The following is a 24,218-nucleotide window of genomic DNA, read 5'->3' as shown; positions in this document are numbered from 1 at the left end:
GCACAATTTTGTTTATTTCAGTAAAAATCATAAAAATTACACCGGCTCACAAAAAAAAAGTGGTCTGTACTTTTGACCGGACCTACCTATCTTTATGTATTTTGACGTGCTGAATCCGAATCTGAAGTCAGTTTCCCCGCACACCCTCAAAATTATGAGTAAAATGCAAAAAACCAAAAAAAAAGGCAAAAAATTGCGAAAAACTGCAGTCACCGTTCTCTTCATTCTACTTATACTTCATTTATTATAGATTTTAAAATTTTGTGAATATTTCAATTCTAAGATCATATTTCATCCATTAAAATGCACCTGAGTCATTAACAATCGTGATTAATAGATTTTTTCTCATATTTAAAACTGCAATTTTCTCTTTTTTTTTTTTTTTTGACATTTTTTTTTAATTTTAAAACGTGAATAGGACAAGAAAACTTCAGATTCAAATTCAGTGGAACAAAGTACATAAAAATCATACTCAATCTGAATCCAAAAAATTTTTTTCATCTCTATAATTTCGATTTTTCATGATTTCTTACCTTTTTTCGGTTTTTTGCAATTTTTTCAAATTTTAACGAATCAAGGGGCTACTTAATGTTTAGATTTAGATTCAGTGAATTGACGTACATGAAAATCATACTTGATCAGGGTTCACAAAAATTTATTCATCGCTGTGACTGCAGTTTTTCGCAATTTTTTGCTTTTTTGAGTTTTTTTTTTGCATTTTACTCATAATTTTGAGGGTGTACGGGCAAAACTGACTTCAGATTCGGATTTAGCGCGTCAAAATACATAGAGATAGGTCTGGTTAAAAGTATAGACCACTTTTTTTTTGTGGGCCAGTGTAATGAATACTACTTTAATATATTTTCTATTTATTTTTTTAATTTAAAAACTAAATTTTATTATGTTTTATAGATTTTATAATCTTAATATTTTAAATAGAATGGTTACTCCTCTTTTACACTGGTATTACTCCGTTTTACACCGATTTAACACCGGTATTTTAACACCGGAAAAGTTACGCCAGTGTTATTTTATTTTAACACCGTGCGGTGTTAATATAAGTCCATTTTTAACACCGCTCTTTTTACAGTGTATGTTTGGCTTTAATTACGGAGCTTTACGTGTCAAATATTATAAATTTAAACACTCAGGAAATTATTTTTGGTTTTATAAACTCTATTACAATTTTTATTTTTCTTACACTTTACTTTACTCAGAGGATCATTGAAAATAATAATAAACTTTGAATTTTTGATTAAATTAAATTCTTGGAGATAAATAAGGGAGGGGTAGTACGTCAACGATTATAATACAAAATATCAAACTTTTTTACGGTGTTTAGAATGTTTCTGTATAAAAAAAAAACTCTTAAGACTTTTTTCGTGAAGATTAACACATTAAAAACGTGACGGTGAATTAATGCTGCTTTTTATTATATATAATTAAAAGAAAAAGGAAAATTTTGTCTCTGGCGTATTTATTTGATAAAATATCTTTTTATTTTTTTTGTTTTTGTTAAATTTAGTATAATTGGAATGGTTTTGACCTGAATTTGTCCCTTTTGAAGGTTTCATATAATTTTTAGTGATAGTTAATTTATTATGATAAGTTTTCAGAAAAGTTCAAATTAGATTTAAATTTTTGCGCTAAATAAAATTTATTTTTTTAATTTTTTTCTTGAGTGTGAAAATTAAAAAAAATTGATCTGTACCATTCTTTTTTATATTAACAGTCAATGCAGGTTGTCAGTAATAATCATATAACAATAATATTATGAAAAAAATGTCTTGACATTTACAAAATAAAAAAAAAATTAACTAAGAGACAATTAAAAATTCAGTGAAGGTCCTCGTTTTATTTGTATGAAGAAAATCAATCTTCCTGTCTACTTGATGCTATTTGTCGGAAATTATACCCTTAAAGAAAAGTATTACTTAATTCTCAGCACGAGAGCGGGCAATTAAATAAACAACAATGTCCTGAATAGCTTTAAGCTTCAAGTCCTTTCACTGAAGTTTGTTTTTCCAGAAACACACTGAGCTGAAGTTTAAGGTAAATAAAGCATCGTTGGGCGACATTAGAGAAAAGAAAGCTGATAGTATTTTAAAAACACTGTCATCGTCTTCTATAAACTAATAACGAGTCTTTCAACAGGCTAGATACAAAGACACTATTACTATATTCAATTATTAGCTGAATTGACATTAATTTTATGCGATGTATGTTTAGTTTTTAAAATTAAAAGTCTCGGCTTCAAATTTTGCCACAAAGAGAATTAAAAATTATCCTCTAGTTTTTTTTTTTTTAATTATAATAATAAAAACCAGCTAGTTTTTTTTTTTTTAATTTAATCTGATGGAAATAAGCAATATTTATCTTCTGAGCTAACAATAATTCCATGTAAAAAATAATTATTCTTAATACTTGTTACTATCCTCAATAATAACTACTATAATTAAAATGAAAAATATTGCGATACTTTATTAAAGAAACTTCTAATAAATGATTACTAGTAATAATTAAAAAATTATAAAATTAATTATCACTGGAAAATTTAACTATCTTAAATGATTAACCCAAAAAAATTCATATTGTAGATTATACAATTTAATTTTCTTCGTTGACTTTTTAATTAGAGTTTTTTTTTTAGATTACATTAAAGTACAGTGAAATTGACGAGGTCATAGTAAAAAAAACCCGACGCTTGACTTCACTCTTAGTTTTAAATAAAATTGACTTTATATATTAATTATAAAGCTGAAAAAACAAGTCTTTACTCGGTAATTTTATTAATCGAGTTTTCCACCACTGAAAAAATAAAACCGATCTGGGTAAAGTAAGCGCAAACAATCTATAGCTAAAAAAGCACGTAAAAGTGATGGATTTAATTGAAAATAAATCCCATTGAAAATTTATATAACAGCCAAGTAAAAAAAAAAATTAGTAACATCACCAATAAAATAAATAAGTTAGTAAAAAAATTTTTTTGAAAATACATTAAAGTTTTAATTAATTCATAAAAGCGTTATTATTTAACCCATAAACTTTATGAGTAAATAAAATAATAAATTGAAAAACTTTTTTATAGCTCGTCAAAAAAGAAAATATCATAAAGCCATGTTGAATTATTGATAAAAAATACTTTATTAACTCCGCATAATTATTTTTATGTTTTAGAAGACGAAAAATTCTGGCTAACCGCAAAGAGGAAACTATAATAAGAAGAAATGATAAAGATAAATTTGATGGGACTTTAACGACAGATTGATCCGAATGTCTTTCTATCTTACTTGGACAGGAAACAAGAAAACGTTCGAGATCGAGTGATCCATCATCGGAAATAGGAGAAAAGTTATATTATTCTAAAAAGAAATAAAAACGTAAACAGCATTTGAGATAGCAAAATCGTAAAACCACGCGAATGATGATACCTATCACATAAAATTCGAGTGGTACGCCTTTTTAGTTTATATGTCCGGAATAAAATACATCCGGAAAGTTTTCCGCCGAGGATGTAGATTTATCACAGATTAGTACTCAGTAGAAAGCTTTAGAAAGGCTCCTGGAAGATCAACCCGTCAAGTACACTTGCTGGACGTAAACTCTCGGCTAAAAGCTTGCTGATTACTGATACAGTGTTATATCACTCGTATTTCCTATCACGTATTGTGGATTTAGTGGAAGAAATTTTGCTGCTTACAGTTTTGATACACATACAGGTTGAGATTAATCGGAGACTAAAAACTCGGAAATTAAAACCGAGTGATGTAGTAATCGAGCGGTCTTAGTTTCGCCGTTTGCGGGATCGCTTTTTTTAGTGCAAGTTGATGCTTGCAGTTTATCGAGATTGGAAAATTAAAGATAAAAAGGGATTTGAGATTTGTAATTGAATTTCTATAGTACCGTGGTTTTATTTTTATACTGAAAAAAAAAAAAAAAAGTATTTATAGGAAAATTTTCTTGGTAATTATTTAGATTGTATTTTTTTGTCTGAAGAATTTTGAATTGATCAAAGTTATTTTAAGTTAATTAAAGTAAAGCTATTAAATTTTTTATGAGTATAAAATAGACAAACATTTTATAATAAAGACAGATATTATTTTTTTAAAAATCAATAAATTAAATGGTTTGTATTAATGAATTTTTGAGCCAAGAAATTTGATGTAAGTACAAAGTTATTTTGAAGAAAATTAGTTGTCTTGATTCAAGAATTTTTTGTTTTTAAAATTTTTGTAGTGAAAAGAAATTAAAAATTTGAGGATCAAAATTGATAATAAAAATTTGAATTGAATTAAAAATAAAATTCAAAGACAAAAAAATATTTTTATCAAATTATTTTGAAGTTTAATTTAAAGGTAGTTTAAATTATAATCAATAGTAATTATTATGAAAATTAAGCGACTTAATTTTTTGCAAAAAACATGACATTTAATTAATTTCTTTAGCATATTTAATCAGCAACAAATTCGCCAGAACCAGAACATAAACAAAGCACAAAGTCGGTATGTTTTTAAAGGGCTGTTGTAGTCCAGAAAAAATCTCGATTAGAGCTCAGTACATAGCGAGCTTATAAATGCGGAATGCTGAATAAATTCCGGTGTAAAAGGGTCGAGATCTAAAGGAAAGCTCAAAATACAAAGTATAAAGTACACAAATGTTTTATTCTGTAGAATAGAAAGTGACTAGTGAGTGTAATGGTAAAAAGTATAGACTGTAACAATGGCTAGCAAAGTGGTGGAAGGGTGTTTTGGTCAGACGTCAAAGTGATTAAAGCGTATAACCTGGATCGTTATAAATATTATAACAACAATAATAATATCACCAGTTCATAAAGTGGGAATTGATGTTTGTGTACGTGAATCGAGTGTATGTGAATAAGTCATGCTTGAAGGTAATATCGCGGGATGGACGAGCGAGCTGACGGTGATGCTCCACGGAATATCTTGCAATATTAGCAGCGGCGGTTTGTACACCTGTAACGAGCAATGTGGTGCCGGAATTAATATTAGCGACGCTGGAGGTCCCGGAGTCGGGCCCGGGGGGTTCATGCCTATTGATTATGACCACTTGTGCATGGCTGAACATGTCAACGGCACGAGCACTCATCACTATCACCAGCATCAGCTCCACCGTGCTGGCGAGCTTGGCGTCGATGCTTATTTCGCTGGCGTACCTTATACCTCATTATTTTGTTGGCCCTGCAATTATTCCGGGTGCAATATCAACTTATCCCTCGTTATCAACGGCCTGGAAAACATCGAGAGCACTTACTTGTCCAGAATTTCAAAATTCATCGACTGTAACTCGACTTTCCTCAGCGATGTGAGTTTTTTTATTTCATTTTTAGAAATTATACGCGCTTAGGATTTTTTATTATTTTTTTTAAAAGACTTTTTAATTAATCTATATGAAAATTGATATACACATCACAAAAAAATTTTTTTTTGCTCCAGTCATCCTAAGAACATTAGGAATGTAAAAATTCACTGAAAATATGAGAAATAAAATTTCTTGATACGCTTTTTTGGTCTTAAAAAAAAAAATAATGATTGACTAAATTTTTGAATTTATATAAATACTTGATTGATCATATCTTTAAAACTTTTGCTCTGATTAGAAATTTTTCAGACCAATTTTGTAACAAATTTTCCGCTCTACAAAAAATGTTACTTTAATTTTTCAAAATTCTAATATCTTCTGAGATATTCACAAAAAACTGAAATTTGAATGTATAATGACCGATTTTCTATGTACATACTTAAATATATGCACATTACAAAATAAATGTATTTTTTTTTTTATTCTAATTGCGTGTAATTATTTTTTTCATCCTAGGCGGACGTATGGGGGTTTTTACGCGCAGACGACACTCAATTTGTAAATAATACGCGTACGAGCCAGTATCTACTGGGCTGTATAGAACTTTATATAGGTAATTATTTTTTTCGTCCTAATCGAGGACAATGTCACGAAAGCGTCACCAATCTCTATACAGCCGAGTAGCTTATTTTTGTTTAGAGGATTAGAGGGTTATGGCGTCGTACGCTATTTAGGGAAAGGGGGGGGGGGCAAAATGGGCCCCCTAAAATTTTCAATATCCAAAAATATTTGGGGGCAAAATGGGCTCTCAACATTTTCAACTCTCGAAGTGTTTGGGAGGTATAATGGGCTGATTAGACTTTAAAAACCAAAGAATATTTTTCAGTTAAACGTGTTCTAGAATTTTTGAATTATAGAAAAAATTATATAGGTACACGGAGAAAAATTAATAATAGTATTTACTATACGAAAATATTAACTCCTACTATCTGAAATGGTAATAAAATTAATTAGTCACAAAATAATAGGTGTTATCATTGACAATTGTACTAGTTACTATTAATAATGGTAACGATTACTATCGAAAATGATAATTGTAATTATTAAAAATTATAACTGCTATAATCGAAGATGGTAACTGTAACCATCTCAGATTGTAAAAATTCTGAAAGAAAAAATAATATAAATTTATTTTATTCAATTCTTTATTTGCATCCATATTTTAGTTATGAACATTTTTTCGTTTAAAATATTAAAACAAATAATAACACAATCGTTTAAATCCATATATGATAAAAATTTCCAAATATTAGAGCTGTTATTGATTATTTTGAATGATTGACTATGATTATCAAAATAGCAATCATCCAACATTTGGGTTACTAAAAAAGTCTTATTATTATCAATTATTAATATTTTTTCACAAGATAAAACAATGAAACATTATTTGATGGTTCCATTATGATTGAATTAATTGTTATCCTATAATCTATATTATTAAGAGAATATCATTAAGAGAAAAAAACTCTATCTCTAGATTCATAATCAATAAATGATCTTATATCTTGTGAATTATTGACATTTTTACAGATATAAACTCACTCCAACATTATACTCATCGAGACCTTTCATTTGAGTACCCACATCAATTTTTCTATATATATATAAATGCATGTGGATACTCAAATAAAAGCTCTTGATAAGTGTAACATCGGAATGAGCTTATATCTTTAAAAATGTCAATAGTTAAGAAATGACATTGTATCTTGTAAACCATTGACATTTTTAAAGATACAACTGACATTACACTCATCGAGACCTTTCATTTGAGTACCCACATGAATTTTTTATATATTTATATATATTATATATATATGTATATATGAAAAATATATCAAAAATGCAAGTGGGTACTCAAATGAAAGCTCGTTATGATTGTAATATCGGGATGAGCTTATATCTTTATAAATGTCAATAGTTAAGAAAGTAAAGTACACTTTAACGAAAATCATTATACAATTAAGCAAAATTTTATTTATTATAGTTCGCAATTCTTGGCAGTCACATAGGGACTGCAAATTGCTAGTTTTGATAATTTGTGCATTGAATTTCTTCAACAGAATGTATAACTTAAACAGGTCAATGAGTTTATTTCATCTGCTAGCTTTAAGAATATCATTTAATTCAATGCAGAAGAAAAATTACATGTAGTCAAGCTGATTCGGTGCATTTCAAAATACGATACCATCAACTGGAGCAAAGAGTATGCTCTCTTTAATTACAATTGTTAAAGGGAAATATTTAATTTAAATAATTAGATAATTATGATTAATAATTAGTTTAAAGCTTCATTGTATTCAACATTTTTTTTTGAAAATCTTAGATTTTTTGAAAATTATGTTTTTTAAAAATTTTTTGTAAGATTAAAATTTTTTTTTTGAAATTTGAATTTTATTGAAAATTTTGATTTCTTTGGGAATTTCAAATTTTTTTTGAAAAATTTGGCGTTGAAACTTGTGTTAGACAAACAAAAATTTAAATATACATTCAATCCAAATTTAATCCCGATTTTTGTGTATTACACTGCGCTACAACTGCTTTTAGTTCATTCAGAAATGCATCCACGCTAACGCAAATTTTTAATTTTTTTAATATTTTTTACTAGCTTAGATAGTAGCTATTATTATTACTGATGGTAACTGTAACCATTAGGTTATATTAGGAATTAGGATTTTGATAATAGTAGTAACTAGTTAAAATATAATAGCTATTGTTACTGATTACCATAACAATAGTAGTAGTTACCATCAGGATGGTAACTACTACAATTCAGATGGTTTACATAATTATTTAAATAATATTTACTACTATCGAATTCAGTTAATAGATTTTATCATAACTAGATAGTAAACTCTATTATAAAATTTTCTCCGTGTAAAGTACGAACTAGGTTGCAAGTTAAATAACAGCATTATTTACTATATTTTTTGTTAAAAAACTATTTATTTTACAAAAGCTTCCCTGACTATTTTTGCGATGCTCTGTGTGTGTGTGTGTGTTTTTTTTTTTTTTTTTTTCTCCCTTAGGGGGGGGGGAATCCTTTTTACGGATTCTAGGCATAGTTGTTTGGCCTAAATATGTGGCGACTTGACGCAGCGTCATACTAAAACTCGACACTAACGCCCCTACCCACTAAACCCTAAACCCCTTTTCCTTCTTTCCTCTAATCCCCCATGGAAACCGCCGTCAGGCATTACTTCGTGAAGGGAGGATCTAGCTACTGCTCTTCCTTCTGGTGGCTAAGGTGTTAACTACCTTCCTTCTATCTTCTGCTATTTGCTCTTCTTCTTTCGGTGGAACGCAAGTCTTTAAGGACTTCTGTTGCAAACGTGTTGGTAGCGTTCCAGGCAGCTTCTGATGACAACATTGCTTCCACTAGTGAATCTGGTTGCATTCTCTGGTTCAGGATCCTCTCCAGTTCTTCACGCTGTGGATCGAAACGAGGATATACAAAGAAGACGTGCTCCGCGTCGTCAGCAGCTCCTGGGCAGGACGGGCACTCCGAAGAGTCATCGTGCTTAAAGCGGTGTAGATACTCTCGAAAACACCCATGTCCCGACAACATCTGCGTAAGATAGTAATTGACCTCACCGTGATTCCGGTTAAGCCAAATGTCGATCCGAGGTATGAGACGGTGCGTCCACCTACCCTTCTCTGCAGCATCCCATTGTAGTTGCCATCGGCCTATGCTCTTCTGCCGTTCTTCAATTCTAAGTTCTTCCGGGCTCAGTGCAGTTGACCTTTTTCGTTGGTAAAGGGCCCGTCTTTCCTCTGCTAGAACTTTAAGAGGTAGGGTTCCAGCAATGACGCACACTGCTTCTTCTGATATAGTGCGGAAGGCACTAGCTACTCGTAGGGCACTCAGTCGGTATATTGGTCCAGCTTTTCTCCATGATTCTTGGGTTTCCAGTGCATCAGCCCAAATGGATATTCCGTAAGTGAGCACTGATGTGACTACTGATGACAATAGTAGCCTCCTGCTCTGCATTGGGCCTCCGATGTTAGGCATCAGCCGTGCGAGACTAGCCTTCACTACTGACGCTTTGGCACTGACATGTTCCACCTGCAGTTTGAAGTTGAGTCGTGCATCCAGCATCACTCCCAGATAACGGATAAATGGTTGTGATGTGATTTCTTGTTCTCCGACTCTCAACTTGATGGTTTCTACCGTTTTTCTGCTGGTGATGAGCACTGCCTCGGTTTTATGCTTGGCTAGTTGCAAGTTCATCATGTCCATCCACAAATTGACTCGTCTGAATGTAATATCAAATGCCATTTCTATCTCTTCGAGGTGCTTTGCGACAATCACGACAGCTACGTCATCCGCATATGCTACAAGTTTGACTCCCGTAGGCAATGCTATTCTCAGGAGGCCATCATACATGATGTTCCATAGCAGAGGACCTAAGACTGATCCCTGTGGCACTCCTCCGGAGATTTCATACACTTCCGTACTATTCGTCGTGTCATATTTCAGGAGCCTGTTCGTGAAGTAGCTCGCTACTATTCTGCGAAGGTATCCTGGTATGTTTTTTTCTTCTAGAGCCCGCATAACGCAGTCCCAGTTAGCGGAGTTGAAGGCATTCTTGATGTCCAAAGCAGCCACCAAGCAGTATTTCTTCTTTCCACCCTTCCATCTCGTTCCGGCGATTGTATCCTTGGCTATATCAACAACCAATTTGATAGCATCCAGAGTTGACCGTCCTTTTCGGAAACCAAACTGGTTCTCTGCTAGGAGTGGATCGACTAAAGCCTCTATTCTCTGATGAATTATGCGCTCGAATATCTTGCCGGCCGTGTCTAACATGCAGAGTGGTCGGTAGGATGACGGTTCTTCCGGCGGCTTTTTCCCCTTCGGAAGAAACACTAGCCGTTGCTGTTTCCACTTCTGGGGAAAAGTCCCTTCCTTCAGGCATGTATCGTAAACGTCCAGGAATAATGTCGGTGCTGCCCTAAGGATTGATTTCAGGGCAATATTAGGAATTCCGTCCAATCCCGGCGCCTTATTATTCCCTACTCGATTTCCTGCCTCTATCAACTCGTCCAACGTGATAGTTGGGATGTCTTCAGGATTGAGCTGCTCCAACTTGTAGGTGAATACCAGCTGTTGGGGAAACAACGTAGTAACAATCTTCTCTAGGAGTTGTGGACACGTAGGTGATGGCATTGGTTGGCATTTCAAGTGGGTCATAACCACCTTATACGGTCTGCCCCATGGATCTTTCTCGACTTCTGCGACCAGTTCCTTCCAGCAACGTCTTTTGCTTTCTTTGATGGCTCTATTCAGTTCTCGACGGGCCTTTTTATACTCTGCCAACAGCTCTGCGGAGTTAGATCGTCTGTAGCCATGCTGAGACTTTCTTCTTTTTTTAAGACACTTTGAGCGTAGAATGCTAATGTGATAGTTCCACCAGTGCACTGAAGGTCTTGAATTTATGCGACGTTTCCGAGACATACTAGCGTCGCAAGCCTGGGTGACTCTTCTCATTAGGTCCTTGGTCTTCTCTTCAGCAGTTTCTACGATGATGGGATTGCAGTCTAAGGCTACTACTAAAGCAGTGGGATCGAGAGACTTAACTTTCCACCCAACCGCGCTAGCGCTCCTGTTGTCTCTTGTTAGTTTCTGGCCAGTTGATATTTCCCATAGTATCGTACTATGGTCGCTGGCTGTATAGATGTTCAATACTTTCCAAGAAAAACCTCTTCGAGCTAAGCAACTGCTGACAAATGTAAGGTCGACAGTTGAGTTTGCCTCTCCCTTAGTATACGTTGGCGTGTCACTGGTATTAAGAAGGATCACGTCCAGAGTGGCCATTGCCTCGAGAAGTGCGTTTCCACGTGTATTAGTGAACTTGCTGCCCCAGTCTGTTGCCCAGGAATTGAAGTCACCAGCTATTGCCACGGGAAAGTGTTTTCTTGCGTCCTCAGTTAGCCGATCAAGGAAGTCTTCAAAATGCTCATTAGAGAGACTAGGTGGTGCATAGCAACTGTAGAAGCGGATGCCATCTACCCATGATGCTACGAAGCCAGCTTCTTTATTGTTGACTGTTCTCTGAAAAGGACATTTACCGCAGGACCAGATGACGGCTTTGTTAGTGCTGTCGGATTCCCAGGGTTGGTTACTCAGATGTCTATAAGGCTCACTTATAAGTGCTACATCTGCCTCTAATTCGCGCACAGTTTGCATGAGCAGGTCATGCGCAGCCTCACAATGATTGAGGTTGAGCTGCACTATCTTCATGTTCTTGGCTTCGTTATCTTCTGGAGCGCTTCTTGGAAGCTTCCCTGACTATTTCCGCGATGGTGTCCGGTGCATAAATTTTAAACGGCTCGACCGATTCAAATGGGATTGACAGCAATCAAAAGAGTTTCTTTGCCCATAGATATTTTAGAATATTTAAGGTAATTCGGACCAATAGATTTTGAGTAATCTCGAAAATAAAATTTTCAGAAAATGTTTTTTTTTTAATAAATTTTAATCTGCTGAATCAATCGTTTTCAAAAACTAATCAGCTCTTAGGCCTAAAAAACTGCGTCGATTGCCGTCAACGTCGATTCGTTTGTGAGGTATCGTGAACAAAACATAAGGGAAAAAGTGTTTTTTTTTTCATACATAACTTCGACATTTATTCCTGGATCGTTTTTGATTCAACGAGATGATTTTTAGAGATTAAAAAATCACTTCAATCGCCGCCAATAACGTCAAAATCGGTTGAATGGTTCGAGAAATATTTAATTTTGAAAAATAAAAAAAAGTAATTTTTTAACATATCTTTGAAATTTCAGGTCCGATTGTTTGGTTAGTGATAAATAATCTTTTTTTTCTAGAAAGACTGCATAGAATGCCTTTAATTTTTTGAAATCGGTTAATTCATTTGTGAGATATCGTCAAAAAAATTCTAAAAAATTGTTTTTTTTTGTGATACATTTTTATTGGCTTCACCAATCGATTCGAAAAACTGATTGGTTTTTAAGCTTAGAAACCCGTGTTGATCGCCGTTAACGCGACTGAAATTGGTTGATTAGTTTGAGAGATACCGTTGTCGAAATAATTCAAAAAACGCGTTTTTTTTTTTTAAATTACACCGACATTTTTTACCTGATTTATTATTGCTTTTGGCGTGAAATGTGGAGCGCTTAGGTATGGAGCTAGCGGGAAGTTGCAGGGATGGCTTTTATGGCTTTTAGGGTCTATTGTTATCCTAATTTTTTATACTGAATACATAATAAAAAAATTAAAAATATAAAACAAGTAAGAAACATATTGAGTTTTTTGGGGGGCCCGTTTTACCCCACTTTTCTCAATTTTTTAATTTCGATATACACAAAAAAATTAATACCATAAACTCAGTAAAAGGCTAAAAAAAGTAAAACGAGCTGAAAAACTCATATTATAAAAATTTTCTGAAGGTGGCCCATTTTGCCCCACATTTTCAATTTTTCATTTTTAATGAACAGAGCAAATTGAGGTCAAATACTTGGCAAGGGACTAAAAAAAAGTAAAACCAGAGAAAAACACTAAGGATATCAACATTTTTTTCTTAAGGGGCCCATTCCCCCCCCCCCTTCCCCTATTTATAAATTGAGTATCCCCTGCACGTAAAAACCCGCATACGTCCGCCATAGGACGAAAATTTTTTTAAGCACCATGGGCAAGCCACACACAAATACGCTCTCGGTGATAATTATTTGCAGCAGGGATATAAAGCCTCGGGCCTCAGCCTTATACTATCTCTGCTGAAAATATTTATCACCTCGACCGTATTGGCTCGCCCAAGGTACATAAATAACTAATAAGTATCAAATAATTTATTCAGTCGAATTTTTAGAGAAAAGATTCGTCCTTGAAAAATGATTATATAAAATTAGTATAATAAATGAATTTTCTGTGAAAGATTTTCGAATGCACGTCGGTGGGGGATTCTTCGACAACGGAAAATCTGACAGTGTCATGCTCCAGACGAACACGTCAGATCGAACTCCCGAGGAGCGGAAAAAGGTTCATGTGGACGTTTCTCTTTGTGGCGGTCTTCATAGTGGCTGGTGGTTTGGGAAACATTCTGGTATGCCTTGCGGTATGTCTTGATCGCCAGCTACACAATGTCACTAATTACTTCCTACTGTCACTCGCCGTTGCGGATCTTCTGGTCAGTCTCTTTGTCATGCCATTGGGCGCCATTCCGGGATTTCTTGGTAAGTTCTATCTTCACTTTGATCAAAGTTTCATCAATTGTGCACTGATAGAAAAATTTTTCAATATTTTATAAGTTTCATTAACACGTTATGAATTATTTATTTAAAACATTTATTAAAAGTTAATAAACTATTGATTAAATTTTATCTATTAATTTTTAATAAATTTTTATTGAGAATCTGGAGTAAAAAGTGAGTTTAAAAATTTTATGTAATTATAATCAAATATTATTCTTAAATTTTACATATTTTATTTAATCAACTTAATTAAAAGTGAAAAAATAATTACTTACACTTAATCAATCAATTTTTTATAAATCAATAAACTTATTGACAATTAAAAAATTCTACCAGTGTAATTCAATCACTCAATTGTTAAAAATTTTTAAAATGCTCAATGATTGAAATTACCTGAGCTGAGCAATTAATAATCAAGTGTTTCCAATAAACAAATTAACTAAAAGTTAAATGAACATGAGCTTGTTACAACCTGATAATTACATAATTAAATTACGCATTTACAAATTAAAAGGTTTCAGTGTGTACAAATAACTCAATTTCCCGCAGTAAATATTTTATTGTAACTACTGTTACGTAATGATCTACTCATTTTGATGCAGTAATTAACGCTATCAATTACCGCGCCTCGTACTTTAATATTTTATTTAGCTGATAACTCTCTCTCAAAAAAAAGGTATTGATTAGTTCAAAAGGATGATACAAAAGTTAATTAGTAATTATTTTCCCTGAAGATATTCGAGCTCCAAATCGAGTTAACCCTTGCTCATGAAAAATCAGCGTAAATATTGATTTCAATCAAGAAAACTAATAACCATAAATTTCAGAGCTTTTGTTTAGTAATCAGGGTTTTTTCTTTGGGTTAGAACAAAAAATTGACTCAGCCTCGGGTGCATTATATTACGAATATAACCGAAGAAAATAAAAAGCCGTGCATGAATTTCCGGATTTATAAACACCAAATAAAAGACAAGAGATTTCTTAAAGACTGACTCAAGCTCCAAATAAAAAAATTCATTGTTGTAAAATCTGTTATGTTTGTCACTGTGACACAGAATAAGAAGCAACAAAGAAGATGGAACCGGTCTTTGTCTACGCGAGAATGACTTTTTCGCTTTTCACGACGACAAAACTCTGAGAGATTCCAGAAATAATTAAAACGCCTTTTTTCATTACTTTTGACAATATCTTTTTGATGTTTACAAGCTTTCTTTTATCGCTTTTGTTATTAGTGCTAGTCTATATTAATAATAAGTAGTCTCCATTATCATCTTTGAATAAATAAGAATTTTCATAGAGTGTAGGACGCTCATTGGAATTTTTTCATTAAGAACTGAGGAATTGCTATTATGAATGCTTCAACTTTACAGATCTTTTGACCTTTTTGAAGTTCATTTTTTTTGTCAGCGGTTCTAGATTTTAATTTGTAATTAAAATCAATCTTTGATAGATTCTATTTTTTTTTTTTTTATAGAATGTTTTTGATCATCGAGAACTTTGCATCTAATGAAATTTAAATTTTTGATATTGACGTAATCACATTGAAAGAAAATTAGTTGATTAAGGAGAGATTTTCTTATAACAAACATAAATATCTTTTTTTAAAAATAATTGACAGAGTTTTTTAGTTAAATTTTCTCGTTTTTTAATCAGGAAATTTTTGTTCAGTTAATTAACAAGTGGAATAAATTTCTTAAATTTTTTAAAAATTAATAAAAAGTTCGATTTAAAAAAAAAGAACATTTTTTTTTTTTAAATAAAAATTGTTTAAGGTAAAAGCCCCAATAGATGATCATGTACCAGTATATGATCACTCCATGTATTTGCATACCTATATTTGTGAATATAGATATACAAATACATGGAGTGATCATATACTGGTACGTGATCATCTATTGGGGCTTTTACCTTACTTGTCGAGATAAAAAATGTAACGATCTGAAATAAAACCAGGTCAAAAAATTTAAGCTAGTGTGTTTTAAAATGGGACAGCCGTACAGGGAAAAAAATAAATAGTAAATGCAATATGATGCAGTCTTGGTAAATAAACATGATGAAATCATGTTGCATCCACATGATTTGTCATGTTTCGGCTACATGACAATCATGTTGCAGTGACATGAGAAAATCATGTTGCATCCACATGATTTGTCATGTTCCAGCTACATGACAATCATGTTGCGGTAGCATGAGAAAAATCATGTGGCAGCAACATGATTTTCATGTAGCTTTAATAGCATAAAATTAAGCTGCAACAACTAAATATTTATGCTTCAGAAAAATTATTTATTATCAAGCAAATAGATTTTTTCGGATTTATAATATTGTAGATGAAAATTAGAGTAAATTATCAAATTAAATCATTTGTAATGATATTTTGTTTAAGGGGTTAGGGGTAGTCAGGATTTTCAAAAAATCGATTTTTTTTGCATTTCCTTTAAGTGTAATATCTTAAGAATATTGTCTGAAAGTTTGAAGGGAATCCGACAAATACTTTTCGAGTTATTCGACAAATAACAAAGGACGCTCAGGCACTCCAGAACGCTCGAGAGCAGGTAGTGTAAAACTTTAAATGCGTTTTTCTCAAAACTATGTTTTTTAAACTGGTGACCACTGTAACTCGAAAACTACTCAGTAGATTTCAATGAAACTAATACAGTTTTTGGAAAACATAAAAATCTCGTGTATGATCAAAGGATTTTTTTTTTCAAAAATTTTGATTTTTTATAAACAATTAACTGTTGGTTTTTTCCTTAAAATCTAAAGAAAAATTTCTTGAGGCCGCCATTTTGTTAATGTTAAACAAAAAAGCATCGATCAGGCACTAGATTATCTATTAATGAAACTATTTTTTCTTATCCGATTGATTTTATATGAATCTTCAAGGATTTATGATGGTCACCGCAAGGACCTTTTTTTGAATTGGGTCAACACGAACAGTCATAACTTTTAAAATAATTAATTTTTTTTTTTTTTTTCAAATTTTCGTGAAGTCAAGTCAAAACATTGAGTAATGATGCCATACTATTACTTTTTGAAAAAATAAAATTATTTGCTAGCAAAAAAAAGTTATCAAAAATTCCCATTTTTTCATGTCTGACTACCCCTAACCCCTTAAATAAATTGTTATTTTTTTGACAATTTTTAACTTCCCGCTGAGAAAATTGAAAATTTTCAAAAATCGGGAAGTTATTGGTTTTACCCCGTTTTGCGAAAATCGAGTTATCATCAGATCTCGACGTTTTATGGTCACAGGAAGCTTCCCTGACTATTTCCGCGATGGTGTCCGTGCGGCTGTGTGTGTGTGTGTGTGTGTGTGTGTGTGTGTGTGTGTGTGTGTGTGTGTGTGTGTGTGTAAACCTCTTATAACTTTTGAACGGCTCGGCCGATCGGATCGAAATAGGTGGCGATCCAAAGAGTATCATTGCCATTAAATTTCGTGAAAATTTGAATCGATTCGGTTCGTTAGATTTTGAGAAATCTCAAAAATAAAATTTTCAAAAAGTCGTTTTTTTTTAAATAACTTCTAAACGGCTCCACCGATCAATTCCAAAAACTATTCAGCTCTTAAGCTTAAAAATTCACGTCGATTTCCACCAGTCCCATCAAAATCGGTTGATTTGTTCGAGAGTTATCGAAAACGAAAAATTTCGAAAAAAATGTTTGTTTCACATAACTTCAAGATTTCTTTTTGGATAATTTTTGACGAAATAAAATAATTATTAGAGCCCAAAAAATCACGTCGATCGCCACCAAGAACGTGAAAATTGGTTGATTGGTTCGTGAGTTATCCCCGACCAGAAATTTAAGTTCAGCGGTGGTTCGTTTCGAATTAGGCATGCCGAATTCCAAGTTCGCGCCGAACCAGGAAGCCAAAGTTGGCCCACGTCCCGGAAGTAACGCAGTTGCGAGTTTGGGCCTAACTTGGCTTCCGACTTAGGCGGTGGTTTGGAAACCACTCTTGCTGGTGACTATCCAAGCCTCATTCGGTCCGAATTTGGCTACCTAACTAGGCAGCAATTCAGAAACTAAATTCGCACGGAAGAATCCAAATTGAATTCTTTTTTTGTTTTTAGCTATTGTTATTGTAAAGCAAAAATTAAAAATTATGAATGCTGATTTTTTTTAATTTACTTTTTAAATTTTAAATATAAATATCGAGTTTACGACAAAATTTTTTAAATATTAAGTAAATAAAAAAATTTTTTTTTGTTTATTAAGTATTATTTTTTTTATATTTTCGGTCATTTTTTTCGCTTTTTAGGGTTTTTCTTACTATGAAGAAATTTTTTTTTGATTGGTCGATTTTATGGGTCAAGGGGGAAGGAGATGATGGAGTTAGATACATTAGTCACACATAACACTTAAATTTACCTCACACTCACCTTAAGAATAATTATAATTAATAATTATTAATTATTAAAAATTCTACATGTCGAACGCGAGACTCAAACACTGTACCCGACGCACGAGAGCCCTAGACCATACCGCGACGCTACGCCGATGATGAGCGACCTCTTGCCTCAAGATACTTATAAGCCCGACACTTCGGAAAACATTCGATTACCGTTGCAACGGTCGATTTAGGAATTCCGATATTATACCTAAGTGAGGACTTGCCACAGACTTACCTAGTCAAGTTTCATTTTGATAGACCAAGCTTCAGAATACCTTTAGTTACTGTTCGGTAAGCTTTTGGTTACCGTTATCTCGTATCAATTTGGCAATTCATGGCGTACCGAACTTAGGCATTGCCACAGGTTTGCCTAAATGGGCCCGAGCTTGGTGAATCGAACTTTGGTAAGCCTCTTTGGTTGCCGTTATTTTATAACAGTTTGGCAATCCATAACATACCGAACTTAGGCATTTCCACAGTTTTGCCTAAAGAAGCTCGATCGTGGTATGCCAAGTTTCGGTAAACCTTTGGTTACCGTTATTTCATAAAAGTTTGGCAACCCATGAAATGCCGAACTTAGGCATTGCCATAGATTTTCCGAAGTGAGCCCGAACTTGGTGAACCAAACTTCGGTAAGCCTTTGGTTACTGTTATTTCATAACAGTTTGGCAATCCATGTTATACCGAACTTAGGTATTGCCACAGGTTTGCCTAAGTAAGCCCGAGCTTGGTGAACCAAACTTCGGTGAGCCTTTGGTTACCATTATTTCGTACTAATTAGGCAATCCATGACATGCCGAACTTAGGTATTGCCACAGGTTTGCCTAATTGAGCCCGAGCTTGGTGAACCAAACTTCGGTAAACCTTTGGTTACCGTTAATTCGTACTAATTAGGCAATCCATGATATGCCGAACTTAGGCAATGCCAAACTATTACGAGATTACATCGAATGTGGAATTCTTTTGGCATACCAATGTTCGGCTTGCCTATTTTAAAACAAATAAGATCCGAATTGGGCTAGCCTAAGTTCGGAAAGCCAACTTCGCCCCGAACTGATTTTTCAGCATGCCTCACTAAAATTCTAGTCGGGTCGTTGTCGAAAAAGTTCGGAAAAACTGAATTTTTCAAATTTCTCTTAGATTTTCGGTTCGATCAGTTTGTGTTCAAAAGTTCATCATAGATTATGAAAAAGTGCGTGGAATACTGCCAACTGCGTGAAAATCGATTTATTCATTTAGAAATTATTGCAGTTTGAAAATTCAAAGAATACACGGAGAAAAAAATTTTGTTATAGGAACTCTAGAGTAGTTAGTTAGTTGTAAAAAGTTCCAGTAGGTTAACGTGTTCTTATAGTAACAATACCGTTTAGCTCCTGCAACTCTACATCGTTGAGCTCTGAGAGCTAAACGTTATTTACCTCTCACAACTCTACAGGATCGTTCTGAGACTATGACAAATTTTTGGAAGTCTGCTTAATAATTTTTTTTTACGATTTAGCATTGATAATTTAATAAATACATGCGGCAGAATAAATTTATATTGCCAACAATAATTGTATATGGCAAATAAGAATAGTATTATAATAGAAATAAAATAATAATAGAACTTATATTACAAATAAAAATTATTTGTAAAATAAAAATATGGTCGTCACTAAATTATCTTATTTTCTTAATTATATCAATAAATATTGGACATAAAATCATTACCGTATATGCACGAGAAAAGATAAATAAACGAAAGCAAATTTTATTTTGTGTTAAATGGGGTCTTTTTAATGTATTCCGATAACTTATCACTTATCACAATATATTCAACTAATAAATTAAATTAACAGTCACTGCAAATGAACCTTGAAAAACCATAAATACAAAACTGTTCTAACGAAATTCAATTTGACAAAAAAAAACCTATTTCCTTAAATAAATAAATTAGGAACTTAATTGTCCTCATACATTTTTAATAATATAGATTAGTAACAAAATAATTATGTTTGGCATTTTAGAAGGTTATGAAATATGTCAGCGCACTCCACTACTGCGCAACGTAGAGCGCTCCCAACTATACCGTTTGGCTCTGAGAACAATCCCGTAGAGCTCTGAGAGCTCAACAACATTAAGTTATCAGAACTAAATAACATTTTGTTACTGTAACTCTACAACGAACAGTAAACTGTGTATAGTTGTGGTAACTCTACAGTTACGTTACCAGAACGAAATTTTTTTTCCCGTGTACTGTTTTATTAAACTTCTATCAGCCTTTTGAGCTCGAAGAGCTCAAAAGCATACAAAAGCTATTTCTTTGAGCTCGGAGAGCCCAAAATAACACAGAAACTATATTTTTGAGCTCGAAGAGCTCAGAAACGTCATAAGTGCAATTTCAAGCATTTAGGTATCGAATTGGTGGGAAGCTGCAGGGATGGCCCTTAGGGTCAACCGTTTTCCAGATTTTTTTTTTAGTCATAAACATTAGTACGTAGTAAAAATTTTTTTTAATAGAAAAGAATAAAATTTTTTCAAAAAAAGCTCCGCGAGAAAATTTATTCAAATGTGAACCAATCACTCAGCATTTCAACTGCGCATGCGCAAGAAGACAGCGATCTACTGTAACTTCGCGAAGTCAAACTGCATTTGATATACGAAAATAATAACAATAATAATAAGTTAATTACTTTTATCACAAACCAAAGCTATTGGTGATAAGAATTGTATATAATATGAATAAATAAAGATATCGTTCACAAATTGTATAATTCAATAATTTACTCTTATTTTCATCTGCAATATTATAAATCCTAAAATACCTAGTTACTTTATAATAAATAATGTTTTTGAAGCATAAATATTTAGTTGTTGCAGCTTAATTTTATGCTATTAAGGCTATATGAAAATCATGTTGTTGCCACATGATTTTCTCATGCTACCGCAACATGATTGTCATGTAGCCGAAACATGACAAATCATGTGGATGCAACATGATTTCATCATGTTTATTTACCAAGAATGCATCATGTTGCATTTACTATTTATTTTTTTCCGTGTATTATTGGGCATTAGACTACCGAGTCTACAAATCAAAGGAATAAAATTATTCAAAGATAAAATAGTATTGTCGGGGTCAAGGAAAAACGAATAGAGACAAACGACTCCCTTCAAAAAGCATTAATCAATAATAGATAAAACGTAAAATTGTCCGTTTCAGCGGAGTATTTCACTCCGGTGGTTACAAACTCTCTTATAGGTGATAGCAAAATTCTTTTATTTTCTATTTATCACTACCATACATTCTTCGGATAGTAGTATTTACCAGTTTTGAAGACACACAAGCCGATAGGATCGATCCTGAGCCGTAAATCTACGTCGGAATAAGAAACGTATGTTTTTAAATTTTCCATCATTTCTCCACGTTTTCACTCTGGCTCCGGCTTTGGTCTTTCGTGTTCGGGTTAACCAACACGCTTATATATCCTCTGATACCCAGCCAGCCAGTCGCATCACGACGTGCCGTACTCGGGATAAAAATGAGAAATGGAATTCTAGGTTGTGAGAAATCAGATAACTAGACTATACGGGGTTTCAGTTACCAGATCTAATTTACGTCTGCGAACATTTTACTTGCTCAAAGTCACCTCTTATTTATTACAAAAGATACAAAAAACTCAAACAAGTCCCCAAAATGAAAATACTCATCAACGTTGACACAATTATCTAAATTTTATGATTATAACAACCCCTGACTCCTGATAAATCTTTTAAAAGTGCATACAATTGTTACAATTGCTTAAATCGTGAAATGAACGTTTAAAAATGTCGCATTGTTCGCTAAAAATTCAAATCCCTGGAGCGTTGAGATTGAATTTCGCATTAGAGTGGCTGCTCCAAGTACTTGTCCATGTACTTGCAATGTAACTGCCAACATTTCCTCACCGGTCTCGTTTGAGAGCTCGTAAAACGGTCTCGACAAAGTGGATTAATTACCATCCAAGTTTTATATTGTCACACTGAAAATATTTCTTTACAACCAAGGTCGTCGGGACTACATGTAATTAACTATAATGTAATATAATCCTAACATTTCACAGAGTTATACTTCTATTCGGGTTTTATTTAATGTCGTTATTTTTTTCTGCGGCTTATGAGAACTTTTATTTACAGAAAAATATTTTTTAATTGATTGGGTAATTGTTTGGATTTAAAACTCGATCATAAAGAATCTAAAATTTTTTTTTCATTTTGCCTTTTATTTTTTTTTATGAAAATTGATGAATTTCTTCGATAGATTTTGTAAGCTGCACCTCAGAGCCGATCCCTAATATGAATTTCCACGTATACACTTTATGTCTACGGAACAAAAGAAAGAAAATAATCAATTGTAAAAAATGAAATTTATTTACCTGTATGTTGGAAGAAAAAATTACTTCGACCCCGGCGTTGAGGGGTGGTGTTTTTAGGGCAATTATTGCTGAAAATAAATCTAAAAATGATAAATCGAGTTTGTTTTTATGAGTAATGAAGAAAAATTCAATTTATAATTTACAGCGGGCACAAGGGAAGGTAAAATGAATATTCGTTCGAAAGCGTAGATAATATTTTAATTTTATCGGAGATGTGATAAGTGATTGAATTTTTTTGTATTGATCGAATGTTTATCAAACTATCGCGCGTCCGTGCGAGTAATTAATATCAATTCCATTAAAAGTGTATACAAAAACACGATACCTATATTACCAGTAATTGAATTATTATTCACAATGCAAAGTAAGCGGGCTAATAAATTCATCGTATCAGTTGATAATATTATATATAAATATTGATATTTATTCAAATGAGTCGCAAGTATTTAAGAAGGGTTTACATTTTTTCTCTCTCTCGACCTCTATTGGACAAACGAAAGTATCTCTGTCATACTTGTACAACAAATGGAATCTTAAAACGCATTTTATGCATAAATAAATGAAAATTTTCAGGGGCGCTTCGCTCTTCGATAGATAATTTAATTATCTATCGAAGAGCGAAGCGTTTTTTTTCGAAATTTTATCACATACATGAGAAAAACACGTTTGAAAATCAACTATAAACCGCTCTTAAAGTTAATTTTGTCGAATCTCGTTTCACGGAAAGAAAATTGTACGAAAAATTACAATGAAAACATCGTAATTTTTAGTATAGGACATTGTAGTGCCGGACCAGAACTCAAACATCGTAAATTTATACGATGCAACATCGTAAATTTCTATCACTCAAATTAAAAACAAGTTTAGGTCACCGAAAAAATAATTCTGTATCCTATATTATAAAATAGATGAAAGTCTTGAAGTTAGTCAAAGGTCGAAACTCGCAAAAAACGGGCCACGATTCATTATTGGTTAAAATTTAGGCGCGCGCGTAGCGCGCTATTCAAATTTCTAGTCACCGAGGAATCGAACCCGGTGTCCTCTCCGCCAGAAGTCCAAGGTTTATCCCCTTACACTATCGGAAGGAATATGTAAATTTCTGTTCAGTCACATAATAAGACCCTCCATACAGTAGTTGGTCATCTTTTGGTGGTGGCGTCGCAAACTACTGGACTCTGTCTCTCTTTTATTAAAACATATAGTATGCGTCCTTATTCACTTGCTCTTGCGGAAAAAAAATTTACTAAATAACATCGTAATTTTCAATAATTCAAATTATATTCTGTAGACGGCAGCATCATAAAAATCAAGTTACTGAAAGTCTAGTCCTGGATTATGATGTTACTATTGTAATTTTTCATAGGATTTTTTTTTCCGTGTATGAGGAAAAGGAGTGAGTTTTTATTAAAAAAAAAAAGGAGCGCGGATCCGGGTATTTTTTAACAATTCGACAGTCAAGTTGATGAAACCTATTCTAGTTTCTATTCTATTTCCTGATTTTGGGAAAAAAGATACCCCGTATCATCAAATGTCGAATGGCGACGGCATACAGAGTGCCGGTTACGATCTGCATCGCGTATAATGGATTAGGATGAGGATGAGGATGAGGAGCATTGAGAAATTTAAGCGCGTATCTGACGTTGATGACGTTTCCACGAGTGACACTCGACGGTTGGTCCCCGCTCGTAAATATATGGATGATGTTAGTATCGATTATCAATGCATGTCAACTCGAGTTGAAAGATGTGTCAACAGCAACCAATTGGTCCATGCAGACCCAAGTGAACGGTTCTGACAGTACGAAATTTATAAACATTTATGTTTGCTTTATGATACTC

At 33.1% G+C, this 24,218-nt stretch overlaps 1 protein-coding gene across 4 annotated transcripts in view; it reads left to right on the top strand.

Annotated features, from left to right (window-relative positions):
- Positions 1 to 24,218, top strand: part of LOC123260715 (5-hydroxytryptamine receptor 2B) — a 54,200-nt gene that overhangs the window by 6,105 nt on the left and 23,877 nt on the right. For 2 of the 4 annotated variants that reach the window (XM_044721983.1, XM_044721987.1), the window contains exons 2-4: positions 3,178 to 3,963; positions 4,446 to 5,322; positions 13,275 to 13,572. In XM_044721983.1, the coding sequence (XP_044577918.1) occupies positions 4,882 to 5,322; positions 13,275 to 13,572 (739 nt within the window). In that variant the 5' untranslated portion in view covers positions 3,178 to 3,963; positions 4,446 to 4,881. Of the gene's footprint in view, positions 1 to 3,177; positions 3,964 to 4,370; positions 5,323 to 13,274; positions 13,573 to 24,218 lie in introns of those variants that run through there. The other 2 variants (XM_044721986.1, XM_044721985.1) reach the window with 2 other exon arrangements.

This window comes from Cotesia glomerata, linkage group LG3, assembly GCF_020080835.1.
Source record: "Cotesia glomerata isolate CgM1 linkage group LG3, MPM_Cglom_v2.3, whole genome shotgun sequence".
Classification (NCBI taxonomy): Eukaryota; Metazoa; Arthropoda; class Insecta; order Hymenoptera; family Braconidae; genus Cotesia; species Cotesia glomerata.
The sequence above is the reverse complement of the archived record's forward strand: the minus strand, read 5'-3'. Positions and strand labels throughout refer to the sequence as shown.